We start from the raw sequence: 17,783 nt of genomic DNA, 5'->3' as shown, positions 1-17,783 counted from the left end.
TTAGACAAATTCCATTGCATTGACCATTTATCAATATATCTAGTATTCAGTTCCAACATGCTACAAATTGGTCACTATATTCAATTATCTCAGCATTTAGTATATCACGTTCAGATTATATCATTGCTTTATTCCTTGTTCAGTTATGTGTTATTTCAACTTTACTCTATCCTGCATGCTCAGTACCTTTCAAGTACTGACGCATACATGTGTTACATCTTCTCGTGATGTATGTTCAGCTTCTCAGCATCCAAATCACGCTTAGATCGGTTCCCAATCTCTAATTCAGTTGAATCAGTAATGATTCCTCATTCTCCGAGGACAACAATCATGAGTTTCTTTTCAGTATTTTTAGTCCTTTAATTTCAGTTTTGCTAGACTTAGTTGGGGTTTGTCTAAGCATTTCTAGTTAGTTAGAGGCTATTTTCAGACATCGTTAGATTCATCTTACTGTTGAGTTAATCACTTATTTGTATTTAACTCATCAGTATTTCATTTATCTCAGTTATAGTATATGGGTATTCCCTATCTTTTCATTGATTTATTATTCAGGTTCTGCACTAGTTTATTATCTTTAGTATGCTCATGATCATGCTAGCAGGGTTATCTTAGGATCACTTGTGGTCCTAAGTCCTTTTTCCGTGTCTGCGTCTTGAGGGTAGCTTGAGGCATGACAAACTTGATATCAGAGCACTAGGTTTAAGTATCCTAGGATGTTTGAGAAGTCGCAAGTAGAGTCCTTTTCATTAGTGTGAAGTGCACCACATCTAATAAGAGGGAGGATATGGAGTGTTTTAGGAAAAACTTTACTTTCTTATTACTCTTATTGTGCATAAGGTATGATCTAATTCCATTCTAACTCGACGTTCTACGTTTTAGATCATGCCTCATCGTAGAGTTAATGCTAGGATTGCCAACGCAGCTCCTCCAGTCCTAGATCAGGAAGTCTCTTATGTTGAGTTCAATAACGACATTCAAATGTTGGCTCGTAGTGTGGCCAACTAGATCAATCGGGTTCAAGCTTCTGTGAATGCTAATGGTGGATCCAGCAAGGGTCTGTGACTTTATTAAGATGAATCCGCCCGAGTTCTTAGGATCGTAAACTAATGATGATCCCCAGAATTTCTTAGATGAGATCAAGAAGATCTTTGAGGTGATGCAGGTCACTGGGAATGATTGAGTTGAGTTGGCATCATACCAGCTGAAAGATGTTGCTCGTATCTAGTACACTCAGTGGAAGGAAAATAGGGGTACAGATGCAGCTTCTATTACTTGAGATTGCTTTAGTGAGACCTTTTTTGATAGGTTTTTCCCAATACAGTTGAGAGAAGCAAAGGCCCAGGAATTCATGAGCTTAAGGAAGGGTAACATGATAGTCCAAGAGTATGGGCTCAAGTTTAAACAACTCTCCAGGTATGCTCCTCACATGGTTGCTGACTCTAGGGATCATATGAATAAGTTCTTGTATGGAATATCATATTTGGTGAAAACAGAGTGCAGAAATGCTATGTTACTAGGAGACATGAACATCTCTAGGCTTATGACTCATGCTCAACAGGTTGAGGGTGATAAGCTTAGGGAACAGTCCAAGGAGAATAAGAAGGCTAGGACTAGGAACTATGACTACTCTCAGCAGAAGTCGAGTGGTAGAAATCGCTCGCAATTTCAGCAGAAGTCTTCGACCCTAGTCCCTTCGTCAGCTAGTGTTCCATTTTCCAAAAACAAGTATGATCAAAAGGTTAAGGCAACATGCTCCAAGTCTCAGGGAAGTGTTTTAGGCACGAAGACTTTTCCCACTTGCCTTAAGTATGGTAAGAAACATCCGGACGAGTGTCTCACAGGAAAATAAAGATGCTTTGGATGCGGTCAGTCTGGTCACAGGTTGAGGGATTGTCCTTCTAGACAGGGTAAAAGAGGTAGTATTGATAGAGCTCAGTCTACAACTTCAGCACCACCAACAAGTTGCCTGATTCAGCAGGGTAACTCATCTGGTACAGGTGGCGGTCAACCCCAAAATAGGTTGTATGCTCTTCAGGCTCGCCAGGATCAGAAAGGTTTTCCTGATGTAGTCATTTGTATGTTACAAGTCTTTGACCTTGATGTTTATGCATTATTAGATCCAGAGGCTACTCTCTCAATTGTAACTCCTTACATAGCAGTCCAATTCAGTGTTAATCTAGAAACTCTTTCAGAACCTTTCTCAATCTCTACTCCAGTTGGTGACCCAATTATAGCTAAACGGTTATACATAAATTGCCCTGTCACAGTCTCTCAGAAAGTCACCTCAGCAGATCTTGTAGAGTTAGAAATGGTAGACTTCAATGTCATTTTAGGCATGGATTGATTACATTCCTATTATGCCTCAGTCGATTGTAGAACTAGGATTGTTCGTTTTCAGTTTCTAAATGAACCATTCTTAGAGTGGAAGGTAGTAGCTTAGTGCCTATGGGTCGATTCATTTCTTAACTTAAGGCTTGAAAAATGATCTCTAAGGGTTATCTCTATCATCTAGTTCGGGTCAAGGATTCTAACTTTGAAACCTCAACTCTTGAGTCAGTTCAAGTAGTATGTAAGTTTTCAAAAGTGTTACCCAGAGTCCCTTCCAAAAAAGGGAAATCGACTTTGAAATTGATCTCCTTCCTGATACCCAGCCTAATTTTATTCCTCCTTACAGAATGGATCCAGTTGAGCTTAAGGAATTGAAAAAGCAGTTGAAAGACCTTCTAGATTAGATCTTCATCAGAACTAGTATTTTGCCATAGGGTGCACCAGTGTTGTTCGTAAAGAAGAAATATTGTTCTCTCGGAATAAACATTGACTATATACAGTTGAACAAGGTCACAATCAAGAATAAGTATCCCATCCCCAAGATTGATGACTTGTTTGACCAACTTCAGGGTGCTAGTCATTTCTCAAAGACAGACCTCGGATCAGGTTATCATCAACTTAGAGTCTGAGATAGTGAGATTCCAAAAATAGACTTCAGAGCTCTATATGATCATTATGAATTTGTAGTTATGTCGTTTGGACTAACTAATGCTCGTGCAACTTTCATGGATTTGATGCACAGAGTGTTCAAATAGTACTTGGACTTGTTCGTTATCATTTTTATTGATGATATCCTCATTTACTCTAGGAATGAGGAAGAACATGAGAATCATTTGAGAGTTGCTCTTCACTCTTAAAGATCGCCAATTATTCACTAAGTTTAGCAAATGTGAGTTCTGGTTGCAATCCGTTACTTTCCTGGTCACATTGTATCTAGCAAGGGTATCTGAGTGAATTCGCAGAAGATAGAAGCAATGAAACAATATCCCAGACCTACCTCTGCTACAGATATCAAAATCTTCTTAGGTCTAGCAGGTTATTACAGAAGGTTTGTGGAAGGATTTTCATTTGTAGCCTCACCATTGACTAGGTTGACTCAAAAGATGATCAAGTTTCAATGGTCAAATGATTGTGAGAAAAACTTTGTAGAATTGAAACTAGATTGACTATAACTCTTGTGTTGACTCTACCAGAGGGTTCAGATGGTTATGTGATATATTGCGATGCATCTAAAGTTGGCCTAGGTTATGTGTTGATGCAACAAGATAAGGTTATAACTTATGCTTCTAGGCAGCTTAAAGTGCATGAGAAGAACTATCCAACTCATGACCTTGAGCTTGCAGAAATCGTGTTTGTACTCAAGATATGGAGACACTACTTGTATGATGTTCATGTAGATGTGTTCAATGACTATAAGAGCCTTCAATATGTGTTCACCTAGAAAGAGTTGAATCTTCGCCAGAGGAGATAACTTGAGTTCCTTAAGGATTATGATATGAGTGTGCATTACCATCATGGTAAGACAAATGTAGTGGCAGATGCTCTTAGCAAATTATATATGGTAGTGTAGCCCATGTTGAGGAAGTAAGCAAGGAACTAGTGAAGGATGTTCACAGGCAATAGTGTAACACTTTAGAATAGGCAGAATCTTCTTTAGAGTGGAGGTTAACAAAAAACAAGACAGTGATTCAATCTTGTTTGAACTTAAGGGTGCAGTCCACAATCAGAGAGTAAATGATTTCTCTCAAAAAAGAGATAGTGTACTTCGCTACCAATGTAATTGTGTGTTCATGATGTGGATGAGTTGAGACAACATATTCCTGAAGAAACCCATAATTCAAGATATTCAATACATCCAGGTGTCACTAAGATATATCGCATCTGCGGGTAGTCTATTGGTGGAATGACATAAAGAGGGATATATCATATTTTTTGAGTAAGTGCCCCAACTACCATCAAGTCAAGGTAGAACTCAGAAAACAGGGAGTATGACCCAAGAGATCGACATTCCTACTTGAAAGTGGGAAGTGATCAATATGGATTTCATCACAGGGTTACCTTATACTCGTAGACATCATAACTCCATTTGGGTGATAGTTGACATGATGACTAAGTTTTCTCACTTTTTGGCGGTTAAGACTACAAATTCGGTGGAGGACTATGCCAAGCTTTACATTAATGAAATTTTGAGGTTGCATATGGTTCCTTTGTCTATCATCTCAGATAGAGGTCCTCAGTTTATCTCTCATTTCTGGAAGTCATTTCAGAAGGGTCTTGGTATTCAGGTTAACATTAGCACAACATTTCATCCACATACGTATAGACACGCCGAGCGTACCATTCAGACCCTAGAGGATATTCTGAGAGCTTGTGTGATCGATAGTTAAGATGATTACCTTCCTCTTATTGAGTTTTTTTACAACAATAGCTACCATTCCAGCATTCAGATGACCCCTTATAGATCTCATGTTGGTTGGTTTGAAGTAGGTGAAACAACTTTGATATGACCAGATTCAGTCCTTTATGATATAGAGAAAGTGCAACTCATTAGATATAGAGTTAAGAAAGTCCAAAGTCGTCAGAAATCTTATGCAGATGTAAGGAGAATGGAACTAGAGTTACAAGTTGATGATTGGATTTTCCTGAAAGTGTCACCTATGAAGGGTGATGAGATTTGGCAAGAAAGGGAAGCCCAGTCCTAGATGTGTAGGTCCTTACAAGATCTTGAAAAGGGTTGTCAAAGTGGCATATGAGTTAGAGTTTCCAACAAAATTAGCAGTATGCATCCGATTTTCCATATCTCACTTTTGAAGAAGTGTGTGGGTGATCCAGCTTCTGTGGTGCTATTAGATAGTGTGGCTGTGAAAGATAGTCTTTCTTATGAGGATGTACCTGTTGAGATTCTTGATCATCAGGTTAGATGGTTGAGGAACAACGAAGTCGCTTTAGTCAAGGTTTTGTGGAGGAGTCAGTCCGTAGAGGGAGCTAGTTGAGAAGCAAAAGCAGCCATGAAAGTCGAGTATCCTCACCTCTTTCATTCTGATTCCACTTCAGCTTGAGATAATAATTTCTCTTCAGTTTTCAGTCACTCATGCGTGAATTCAACCTTAGAATCATGTTCCCTCAGTTTGTACTTGCATTTTCAGTATAGTTGCATGTTCTTGGAACTCAATTCAGTCAGAAACTCAGTTCTCAGTGTTTAGTGGTAGGGATTGCAACTCTTTCCCTCTATTTCAGCTAGTTTACCCATCATGCAAGGACGAATGTTCCCAAGAGTGAGATAATATAACATTCCATATCCAAAACAGATAGAAAATTAGATTTTCAAAAATTGCAGGTGCAATCTACAGTCATTATATACGGACTGTAGTCTGATCTACGACCCATACTATGGGTCCGTGGTTCACCACTATAGCCCCCTAAAAACCTCAGCTCAGAAAATCGACTAAGTCTCGACCAACGGTCTGTGGTCTGTGTTCATGTATAAAGACTCCTATTACCCAGCCTCTACATTAACTAAGGATGACCAGCACGGATCGTCATTCGGTCTACGGTCCGTAGGTCTGATCGTAAGTGAAGGTTATCAGTTAGTTTTATCATCTCTTTGGCATCAATACGTTTTGGTTAATTTTCGATCTTTTTACTTTTAAAATATCACCTCAAAATATACTACCATTAATATATTTCTTTCACAATATGTTCTTGAAAAAACACTTTTTTTCACCAAAAGGACAAGAATGTAAAATCTTGTTGTGTATTACATTATCTTTTAATTTTAGATCTAATTAAGTAAAAGCTAATTAAAAAATAAAGGCCCAAAGTTGTCTAGTCACCAGAGGCCTAGGACGCAAGTTATATTTATATTTGAAAATTATTATAAAATAAATTTATATATTAAATTTAATATATTTTTGATAATAAAATATATTTGCATACATGTAAGGTTATTCGGTTCAGGATTTTTTCCATAAATTAAAAAAATAATCCCAATATTCGGGATGGTTATACACATAAATAAAAGTCCACGATTTTCTTTAAAAATTGTATAAATCGGTTAGGTTCGATTCGTTCGGTCAATTTTTCATGTTCTTTTGACACTCCTAATTAGGAGAATATATTCCACCAAGTACTCAATTTTCTTTTAATTTTACGCTCTCAACTCCGCAACTCAAAAAAAAACCCGCATGAGAGACAAAAATTAGGGTTTCAAGGCTTCTAATCAAGTAATTCATTAAACTTCTTTAAGAAATTTATTCTTCCACGTATGTTAGGCTAATCATAGTATTGAACTAAATTCGTCTTCACGCCCTATATCTCAATTCAGTCAGTAGAAAGTTCAATCTAGGATTCTGCTCTTAATTTTATGAAATTCTTGATACAAGTAATGTTCTTATTCCTAATTCTAAATTTTTATATTAAGAGATTGCAATATTATATACATTGACACATTTGAGTTATTGCTCATACTTATATTTCAGATGAATCCTAGTTGATGAGATTTCTATTGAAAGTCTATGCATTTATTTTCATGCATTGGTTTTGGAATTTTAAACTGAGTTAAAGAATATTTTAAAGTATCTTTCGAGAAAAGTTTAAGAAAATACAAATGGTTCTATAGAAGCACTATTTACTCTGACAAAAGAATTATTACTATTTTTAAGAAGATCATAAATAATTTTCAAACGCATTTCAGCCAGATAAAGATAAGTTCAGCTACCCCTTGAAAAAGTCTTATTTTTCACATGGGATAGAAAAGTTTCAAGAGTTTTTAGAGTATTTCAAAAAGATTGAGTACAGTTCAATTACCTCTTAAAGATATCATTTTGAGTAATTATCTCAACTCCGTGAGAATTTTACAGGAGCATACAATTATATATTTGAGTAGTTTTAAGCACCGATTTTGGAGAGAGTTCATATAACTAAGTGTAGATAGGATCGTACCACAAGACGGACAACTCTTCACCTGCCTTAAGAAGGCGTAACCATTTAAATGAATAACTCAATTTTAACCATTCAAAATATGAATCTAGTTGAGTATTTTACGCATTTTAGTTTAACTCATTTTCGATTCTCATATTCGACTCGACCCGCAAAGCATTTGCCACTCGTAGCCAAACCAATATATGTCAAAAGCATTTGCATCACGTTTTATGTCTTCCATGAATGTTATTTTTTAGTTTTTCTTGAAAAAATTCAGTAAACCCTCTCTGCTAAAATTCTAGTAAGATGTGTGTTTGCTAGAAGCAAAAATGCTGGACGCATTTGCAAGAAACTGTACAGGATGCCAAAATCTACATTGACTTGATATTTGAAACTACAAGTGTAATAAGTTTGATATCAGATTCCAACCTAGCCATGTTTTTTTGTCGGACGGGGAAACAAAATTGAGCTGAAACATCTCCTTTGAGACATGTTCTCCTGTTTCGCAGAATCCAACAAGCTTCGCGACTACTTCAGCACTTTCGCGTGCATTTTGCATGTTAAGAGGATCTGACCAGAGTTTATTCACAAGCTGTAACCGTCTCTTCTGTTTTCCTTCTGGTGGAATGTCCCATTTCATGTACAGCATTTCCCTTTCTTCTGCATTTAGCTTCGAACTCACCCTTTTAGCTAGATATTCCCTTTCCTGCTTCAGTGCCTTAATACTGTATATTCAAAAGCCAAGAGTTGGTAAAAATTACTAAATGCCTTGGAAAAGTTCAAATAAACCTTGAAAGAATAAATTATACCTTGATGAGACATAGCCAGCAGGGTCATCACCCAAAAGAGCAGGACTAGCATTACCAAGCCCTGCTAAGTGTTGGTCTAACCATGTCAACCTCCTAAGCTCAACTTCCATGTATATCTGATCTGATGGATCCCCTTTAAATAACATGTAAAATTGAGTGCGGTGCACTAAAGACACATGACACAAATGCCACAACATTATAATTTGCTGTCTTTGGTCCTCAAACACCAAGTGCCATGACAATGGAGATTGTTCGGTTATATCAGCTTCATCAGTTGCAGCTTCATTTGCTTCCAACTCCAGCACCTGGTTTTACCCGTCGCGCAACAATTAGTCCAAATGATATTCTTGATTTATCGAAACAAAAGGAAATTGCAAGGAACCGGAGGTAGCATATCTTGTAAAAAAAAAGGCCACAAGGAGAGTGAAGATAAATCTTAACCTGGCAAACAAGCAGCTGCTTTTGGTACTGTAACTTAGCCACCCTTTCTTTCAGCTCAGTAACATAAGCTTTAATACTCCTGATGTTTTCTTCAGCTGCTTTTTTAAACATCTTTTGCATCTTCTTCATGTTAACAGAGTTTGACTGCCTTGATCCAGGAGTACCCTCCCTCGATGAGATACAGTTACTGTCCGTTCTTCTAATTGGAGTGCTTTTTTGGCTACAAAATGAATCACCAGCAGATCCAACATTGGTGAATTCTGGTGCTCTGTTCTCAATCTCACCCTCCACGATGTTGCAGGACGAAGGAGACATAGGAGAACATGGTGATCGAATTATATTTGGAATGTTACTGGTGTTACTCAAGTTAAAAGGAAGCACCTTTTTCTTTTTTGGAGTCCTCAAATCAACAGATTCCTGACAACTTGGAAGATGCGTGACTAATTCGTCTATAGATCTCTGAACATTTTCAAGTTTCTGTTCTAAAGATGCAATGTTGTTTTCCTGCGATCTCAGCCGTGCAATCTCTTCTTTCAAGCTGGCTTTATCTTTTATCTCAATTTGTTCAGGAACAGAACTTATTTTGTGCAGTTCTTTAATTTCTGCAAACAACTTTGCAATGGTATCTGTGGCCCCTTGGCTGCCAATTCTGTGAGATGCAAACTCTTTGTGAAGCAACTGAAGAGCATGGTTTGCTTCATCACCAAGTTGCCTCTGTCTCATCTCAAGCTTTCGGATCTCGTGCACCAGCATAGATGGATTGGTTGAATTGGTAGACCTCCTAATTGCAGCCTGCCTGTCAAGTAACTTTTTTCTTCCCAGGGGTGTAGAAAGAGATCCGGAAACTACTTCATTTTCAGTTGTAAATGAAAGACATTTGACTACTTGACGAGAAGGTCCATGGTGATCTGAAGCCTGAAAAATGAGCATATGCCAACAAGTTTTACTTATCAAGACTCAAATCCACAAACAAAGATGGGAAGTTAGGTGTTCTGTCTAAATTCAACATTTTTTTGTACCTTGAGCTCTTTCTTTGATCTTCTTTCTAGTTCGAGCTGAGATTGTGCTAGGTCACGCTGACGTTTCAGCTCATTCATCTCCTCCTCCATCTGCAAAAGATTCACAAGTAAAGATATTAGATTAAGTAAAAATATTAGTTTAACAGTGAACATAATGACAATTCCACCTTAATAAGCTATTGCTTTCTGTTTCTTAAACATACAAATCTCTCTGAACTAAAATACAACTGACACTTTACACTTAGAGAACATGTATTACATTGTTGGGAAGAGGTCTATCTGCATGTTTAAATGCAAATTTATCAGTTTTTTTCCGTGCGTAGAAGGATCTGCAATAAGCATCCTATGTTTTCATATCTCAACATCTGGTCAGGTGAATCTAGGAAAATGAAGTACTTGGGTAACATGGCTAGTATTTGTAAGTCGACATTGTAAGCTGTAATGAGATAGGAAGCTTCTGTCAATCTAGAGTTTTCAACTGGATTGTGCAATGAAACGAGGAACTCTTCACATGTGAAAATGAGAAGCAGTACACTACCAATAGGCTGCTGCCAGAGATAATGACTTCAGAAAATGAGAAAAAAGTTCATTTATTATGACAAAATTATGATACTAGAAGAGCCAGGCATAACCTACTACCCCCCCCCCCCCTACTTTCTAAAATGATGCTGGAAGTATAATACTACTGAAAAACATTAGTGGTACCTGTTGGATTTTCTGCTCTTTCTCCATTAGTAGAGATCTGAAACATGGGGAGGCAGAAAGGTCAGGACTTCGGAGCTCTGCTTCAAGTCTGGAAACTTCCTTTTGTAAATGCTTCAGCAATTGCTTCTCAGCAAAAACCTGGAAAATTATTGGAAAACAAGAAAGAAGAAGTCAAACATGACTGTGATTGTAGAATACCAAGTAGACTAAGGGCCCTGATTTTTTTTTGAAAATGCAGGCTTTAACTTGCATAAAAAATGGAATTTGCACGATTTAATACAACATTTGGTTGGCCTTATTAAAGTTGCATTTGTTCATATCCACATCAAGTAATACAAAGAATTTGAGTATGTGAATTTATTTTATGCCAAATAGAATATGGAATAAGAGTACATGTAATTAGCAATAAAGGGACTAAACAAAACAATGAATGGTATCTACACTATGGAAGTTGTATAGATTTTACGGATTTAATTCACATTATGAGATAACTTGTAGGCGTAAACAATAACTCAGGGATCTTATGGTTTAAGTTGTAGAGGAAAAAGAAAGCTATCTGAGAGGCAGAGAGGTTGACTATAAATTTCATCTCTCTCTGGCTCTACGGGGAATTTTTTTCAGAGCTGAATTACCACTAATCACCCTAAAGCACAACCGGTCCAAGCTTGCAGGAAGAAAAAAAAAAGTATCTTGTTCAAGGGGATTGGCAGGACTGAAAATCCTCGTGCAACCAATTCCAATCTGGATTGGGAATTAATAGCCAGGATAGCTCACTTCATAGGGCAAAGGACTGAAACTTCTCGTGTCACCACCAGTTGGCAGTTACCGGTTCCAGAGGGTTGGGATTGTAGCAGAGAACTGAAAATACTCGCTTCCACCAGTCCCAATCTATGGATTAATAGAGGACTGGAAATCCTCGCTCTACCGGTTCCAAATATTTCCAATCATTGTGGGATTGAATATCTGAATCCATGGACGGTAAAGTGAAATCCCACAAGTGAGGTCTAGGGAGGTTAGAGTGTACGCAGACCTTACCGCTACCTTATAGAGGTACAGAGGTTGTTTTCGAAGGACCCTCGGCTCAAGTGTAACAAATACCGGTATAAAGAAGAAGCAGACAATGTAGAGAATACAGCAATAACAAGGAACAGTGCAAAAGTAGCGAAAACAACAATAAAATCATGTGATAATTTAAACACCGTAAACAACATGATACTGGTAAAAAAACAAGAATTACAATAATACAACTAGTACCATCGCAAACACCAGCCACCCTAAGCAAGACAACACTTACACTACCTACTACTACCCTTCTACCCTAATGCGAGTCCTCCACATCCTAATCCGTGGACGGACAGTCAGTGAGTGTTAAATCTGACAAAATTAATAATAATTGGAAAAAAAACATAGTTAAACCAATAGAGCGAATCCGTGAGAGAGTACTCCACCATGAGTGCCACATAATTTATAATAAACATTTGGTTGGCAGCATTAAAATGCGCATTTGCTCATACCACATAAGTGTGCGCCAATCTGCATATTAATCTATGCTTGATAGTATATGTGATAAGAAAACATATAATAGCACTACATGGATAAGACTAACTAAACAATAAAGTTCTGCATTACAAGATTATTCGGTATTAACAGTTTAACAATCTCCACATTACTATTCACCGCATAAATAATCACCGCATAACTAGCACATGGCCAAACAACCCCTTAACTTATATATTGTTATCAATTGGTATATTTAATTTTAAAGGGAAGAAAACTGAGGGAAATAGAAAAATGATACAGTTCCTTTAGAAGTCACTTGGAGCTTTCAAAGTAACCACTAATTGCATACCATGTTTACTTGCGCAGTGGTAATGACTTCTTTGGCACTTGTTGCAAAGCACAGAGTGTTGCGTGATTGTTCCACATGACTTAAAGCAGGACTCATAGTGCAAACAATTGCTGTTCTTGAGTTTCCGCCAAGTGAAGGCTGTAATATCCTCGTCAATTTTGAATCTCTGTAGGGAATATGACCACCCCTCTTTCCACCACTGCAAATGAAATTCAACAAGTAGTGTCTCAAGGCTATTATTAACTGAGATTTATCATCAACTGGATTGTTCTTACAAGTAACAAGAATTCTAGGCCATTAATGCATATGAGAATTGTGCAGAATAACAAGAACAACAGTTGTGGTTATATAAATAGTGTCAATGGAAAGCAATGTGCTCACCCATTCTTCCAAGTTGCAAAAATTTCTAGTAACTGAAGATCATGGTGTTCTCAAATACCTTAGTTTTCTGATCACTGTGGTCAGTGTCAGCAAGCTCCGGTTAATATGGCTTCCTTCCTTTAACCTTGTACCGTCTGCACTTGTTTGCAAAGCACGCTCACTTCCAGCAAGATCCACAAGGTTCTGCAGTATTAGGAGTATCATATATTGGCCTTCATGCACGAGCACGACATCAGAAATATTATCGTATCAGTAATGAGAGGTCCTTACCAGAGTTGCCAAGAAGGATTTCACACGCCCTGAGTTTTCCCGGATGCTGCTCTCAATGGTCTGAACAAAAAGCAAATATGTCAGCTGTATGGACAGGGTTCTAAGAACTCATGTAGAAACAACATAGATGAAAGGAGGTAACATACATAATACATCATACCAGTACAAACACAACATTGTTTATTAGTACACGAAGAGTACCATATAAATCACCAAATTAAGAACTGTTCTGATACAACCTTAAAATGTCAGCTGAATGGATACGTCATAACATTACCAACATGACATTTAGTATTACTATAAAGATATGTTCCATATATATCACGAAAATAAGAACTGATGGGATACCACCTTAGAAGTAGGTCCCAGCATAGAAAGAGGCAGCAACTACATCTAGTATTACTATAAAGATATTCCATATAAATCAAGAAAATAAGAACTGCTGGGATGCCACCTTAGAAGTAGGTCCCAGTATAGAATGAGGCAGCAATCACATCTACTTCACTACTTGGCATCCGGATTAAGAGTTAAGGATTTAGTCTACATAGTTATTGGATAGATAAGATTTGCTCCCTCCAACTAACATATATTACATAGTCCAAGTGGTCCAACTTTAATTTTCTGGCCTACAAATCCTTGAATCCCCATCTATTCCATATACGATATCTCATGTCAAATGTGCAGAAGAAACTTAACAATGCCAAATACTTTTAAACTTTAGTAGAAAAGGGGTCAGCATCTTTTACCAGCTTAATTATCTGATGAGACCTTGAGCTTTTATCATTTAGAGCAGTTTCACCCACTTGTCTCTGGGCTGCAGCAAGTAACAAGTAACAAGTATTTAACCACAAGGTCAGAGGAAAATCCTGAACTTCAAAAATATATATACTGAGGTTTCTAAGGCGGCATTCTTCTATGATATTATAAGATGAATGCAATAATGTATCATTAAAGAAATATGCAACTTACCTTCACAGGCACCAATTAAGGTTCTCAGATGTTGGCCATCCTTTACAATCTCTTCCACTAGTTTCTCTACAATAATACCTTTCTGCATTCAGAAACAAAAAATTCAGGAAAATTTATTTATAAGGAAATTCTAGTTAAGAAACTTGAACTCCTAAACTAAGACACTTGTGTACCTCTGGATCATCCAATAGGCGAAGTGAGCCAGACTCGCGATTCAAGAGGTCTACTACTGTCTCATTATATATTTCTAAAGCAGAAAATTTCAGCACAAAGTCCCTCTCAGTAGTCTGAAATGCAGAAAAAAAAGCATCCGGATATCAACATCTCAATTTCTCAATCATAGAACAACAAAAGATTCTGGAGAAAGTATGATTTACAAATTTGATGTGCTCATAAATGTCATTAACAGCACTCTCGGTTATTCCCCTCATTGTGAATGTCTTCCCACTACTTGTCTGTCCATATGCAAATATGGTTGCTGCAAAAGAAGTACGAGAATAACTGAATGAATCTTTCAAACAATAAACCAAATGATGTATACAAGAGCTAAAACAAATGTACTCTAGTTCTACCATTTATCCCATTTAGAGCAGAGAGAGCAACATCTCTAGCCCCTTGTTCATAAACCTTGCTAGTCGAACACGTTGGGTCAAAGACATTATCTGGCACAGAAAAAAACCATGTAAGCAGATTTTTCAAAAATCAGAACTTACAACAACCAGTAATTCACATTTAATCAACCTACCAAATGAATAAGGACCAGTGTGTCTTTCATGAATTAAGTTCTTCGAAACAATAGTTTGTTGATCAGGGAAATCCCAGGCAATGAGATCATAGGCTGCTTGTTCTTTTGGGCTAAGAGGCCTCACACGTATCGTCACAAGAATTTTCTCTTCGCGAAGCTTTGGACCTCCTGGAGTAGACGACGGAATCGTCCTTCTACTACCTGGAAAACGAGAAGGTGTCCTTCCAGTCTTCGACAATGGTGTTCCTGGTACGCCTATCACCATCTTTGTGAACTATTTCTATACCATCCTATTCAAAAACCATCAAATTAATAACCCATTCTTAACATGAAATTATCAAACCATACACCAAAATCCCCAACTAAAATTCAAGATAGTCACTAAAACCATCAACTTAAGTTCCTTGAACCACCAAAACAACGCATTCAAGAAAACCCACAATTTTAAACAAGAAAAAAAAGCTAATCTTGAAAAAAAAAACCAATTTTGTTATTATCATCTAATTTTCAAGTAAAAATTAAACGAAACCCAGATGAAGTTATGCGTTTGTTTTAAGATAATAAACAAGAAATGGCAAGTAAAGTGAAATCAAATATGGAAAGATTACTTAAACCAGTAAAGCTCAAACCCAAAAAAAATAGATTTTCAAACGATAATTTTGCGATTTCAACGAAATGTAAATGACTTACTCAGAGAAAACTGAGATCAAATATGGAAAAGATGATTTTTCAGGGTTCGTATTTTTGAGATTCTGAGAGAGAGTAACGGCTACTTAACAAAATTATATTCTTTTTCTTTTTCTTTTTCCGTTTCCGTACACTTAGCGCACCTGAAGGCCGTTGATTTATTTGTTTATATTTAAGTTGGAGCCTCTTCGCTCATCCCTGCAAAATGTTTTTGAAATTACTACACTTTAGTACCTAAAGTTTCTGTTTTTATTAATATAGAACCTAAATACTTTCTCCTAAATGCTGTCCAAGCTTGATGAGATGTGCAATTGGACCCAACCCAACCCAGAGAATTTACTCTTTATTCTTTGTGTCTTTCCCTTTTCTTTTGAGGTATGTGGTACATGAACCCACTCTTTACTAAGGATAGGGAAAAAGTCCTCATGTACCTTTGAATTTTATGATTTGATCTTTATAGAAATGACCCATATAGCCTTTTTACTCAACAGTTTAATTTTTAATAATTAAATAATCATTTTCTTACCTTAACTTAAGAAAATGTCATATCGCTTTTAAAATGTCCCACCTTTCACCAGATCCACTCGACCCAATTGAAAATAATAAAAACTCACCCACTCAAATTAAATTCACCCATTCTATTTTATTGTTACCACCTCAACAGAAACAAAAATAAAAATTTTTGTGATGAGCCTGAGATCGAATGATATTCGAGAAACAAAGACTCTGAACTTCGATTCATTGGTGAAATGGAGGGGAAAATCAAGATAGAACGTCAAACTTCCTCTTTAGAAGCTTTAGCGGCCGCAACAGTGCCCTTCTTCGTCGGAGCTGCCTCAGTTATTGAAGTGCCTACAAAACAATAACCCAACTATTTATCAAGCATTTAACAAACCAAAGTTTGCAAAGATCAAATGTTGTTATAAGAGATGTAGTTATGCATCCTATATATTGCACATTTAACATTTACTTTGTTAGGGTCTATAAATTGATCCATCTTAAAAGAAAACTACATAAGCTTGTATATCGTAAATCTACAACTTAAGCATACAATGAGTGATAATCTATATTTAAGCATACAATGAGTGATAAGAAAAAACAGGTTGCTTGAGAAATGTACCAAGTAGAGGGTGATAAAATCAGCAATGCAAGCTGATTTGAACCAGCAATCTAAGGTGGAAAGTAGTCTCATACCTCCATTGATGGAGGTTGAGCTTCTGGCAGTATGAAGAAGGGAGAAGAGAACTTTTCTATATTGAAAAATTGTAGATAAAGCAGTACATTTGAATGTGTATATATACACATCAATGAGTAGTTTAACAAATCAAAAAATACAAAACATGTGAGCACTAACTAACTATAACCAACTACAACTAACTACTTGAAAGTTGAATAATGGCTAACTAACTAACTAACAAATTGATTGATAACTAACTCACACTAATTAAGCTAGTTTTATCACCCCCTCTCAAGTTGGAAGTGAGCTATTCACAGACAACTTGTTCAACAGATTAGAATGTTTAACACCAGTCAATGCCTTAGTGAAAACATCAGCCAGCTGAGAGTCTGTTGAGACATGTTGGAGTGTAATCAGTCCTTCTTAGAGCTTTGTCTTGACAAAATGACAATCAACTTCTATGTGTTTAGTTTGTTCATGAAATACTGGATTCTTAGCAATGTGTACTGCTGCTTGGCTGTCACAAAATACTTGTATAGGCAAAGGTGTTGTCACTGAGAGTTCACCAAGCAATCTTTCTAGCCACACCACTTCTCCTACTACCTGTCTTATAGCTCCATATTCTGCTTCTGCTGAGGATAATGATACTGTAGGTTGCTTCTTTGACTTCCAACTGATAGGGCTATCTCCCATGAGAACCAAATGACCACTCACTGACTTCCTTGAATCAAGGCAAGAAGCCCAGTCTGAATCACAGTAGGCACTAATGGTGATATCAGGTCTATTACTAACAAAAACTCCCAGTGTAGGATCATGTTGTAGGTATCTGAGTACATGGTAAGCTGCCTTTAAATGAGGTTCTCTAGGAGATTGCATGAATTGACTGAGATGCTGGACACTATATGCTATATCCATTCTTGTATTAGCAAGAAAATTCAGTTTGCCTACTAATTTTCTGTAGTAAGTAGGATCCTGTAGTAACTTCCCTTCTGTGAGCCTTAGCTTCTCAGTAGGATCCAATGGTGAAGTGGTAGATTTGTAGTTTATAGACTCAAATTCCTTCAAGAGATCAAGGGTAAACTTCCTCTGTGAAATAAGGACACCATCCTGCCTGTACAGTATCTCTAATCCAAGAAAATAATGCAACCTTCCTAAGTCTTTTATTCTGAATTTCTCATGCAAGAAGAGTTTCAAATATTCAATCTCCTTCTTATCAGTACCAGTCATGATAATGTCATCAACATATACAGCTACAAATACTAAGGAGTGACCATTTTTCTTGTAAAATAGTGAGTAATCACTGTCTGAATGAACATAACCCTTTGAACAAAGACTATCAGCTAGCTTCTCATACCACTGTCTACTGGCTTGTTTTATACCATATAAAGACTTCTTCAATTTGCATACCATATCACTACTGTCCACTACCAGTCCTGGAGGTGAAGCCATGTACATTTCTTCATTCAAGTCACCATGTAGGAAA

General features: G+C 37.0%; 2 protein-coding genes across 2 annotated transcripts; one reads left to right on the top strand and one right to left on the bottom strand.

Moving 5' to 3' along the window:
• Positions 1–882: 882 nt before the first annotated feature.
• LOC138337528 (uncharacterized) lies at positions 883–2,344 on the top strand. Its single transcript, XM_069287443.1, has 3 exons — positions 883–980; positions 1,306–1,725; positions 1,882–2,344. The coding sequence occupies exons 1-3, from the start codon at positions 883–885 to the stop codon at positions 2,342–2,344; spliced, it is 981 nt and encodes a 326-aa protein (XP_069143544.1).
• A 5,195-nt stretch (positions 2,345–7,539) lies between these two features.
• On the bottom strand, positions 7,540–15,264 carry LOC101267251 (kinesin-like protein NACK2). The gene is made up of 15 exons (XM_010325676.4): positions 15,127–15,264; positions 14,437–14,726; positions 14,264–14,353; positions 14,069–14,169; positions 13,865–13,978; positions 13,692–13,773; positions 13,469–13,536; positions 12,723–12,782; positions 12,511–12,635; positions 12,072–12,270; positions 10,223–10,360; positions 9,518–9,607; positions 8,499–9,413; positions 8,058–8,362; positions 7,540–7,973 (listed from the first exon to the last, which is right to left on the bottom strand). The coding sequence occupies exons 2-15, from the start codon at positions 14,699–14,701 to the stop codon at positions 7,643–7,645; spliced, it is 2,883 nt and encodes a 960-aa protein (XP_010323978.1). The 5' UTR covers positions 14,702–14,726; positions 15,127–15,264; the 3' UTR covers positions 7,540–7,642.
• Between the last annotated feature and the right edge of the window lie 2,519 nt (positions 15,265–17,783).

This window comes from Solanum lycopersicum, chromosome 7 (genome assembly GCF_036512215.1).
Source record: "Solanum lycopersicum chromosome 7, SLM_r2.1".
Classification (NCBI taxonomy): Eukaryota; Viridiplantae; Streptophyta; class Magnoliopsida; order Solanales; family Solanaceae; genus Solanum; species Solanum lycopersicum.
The sequence above is the reverse complement of the archived record's forward strand: the minus strand, read 5'-3'. Positions and strand labels throughout refer to the sequence as shown.

Coding starts and splice junctions, on each gene's coding strand:
- LOC138337528 (XM_069287443.1), top strand. CDS start 883: ATGCCTCATCGTAGAGTTAATGCTAGGATTGCCAACGCAGCTCCTCCA. Junction 981..1,305: donor TTCAATAACGACATTCAAAT/GTTGGCTCGTAG, acceptor CTTTTTTGATAG/GTTTTTCCCAATACAGTTGA. Junction 1,726..1,881: donor GTTCCATTTTCCAAAAACAA/GTATGATCAAAA, acceptor GTCTGGTCACAG/GTTGAGGGATTGTCCTTCTA.
- LOC101267251 (XM_010325676.4), bottom strand. CDS start 14,701: ATGGTGATAGGCGTACCAGGAACACCATTGTCGAAGACTGGAAGGACA. Junction 12,783..13,468: donor CTCATCAGATAATTAAGCTG/GTAAAAGATGCT, acceptor CTTTTTGTTCAG/ACCATTGAGAGCAGCATCCG. Junction 9,608..10,222: donor AAGAGCAGAAAATCCAACAG/GTACCACTAATG, acceptor AATCTTTTGCAG/ATGGAGGAGGAGATGAATGA.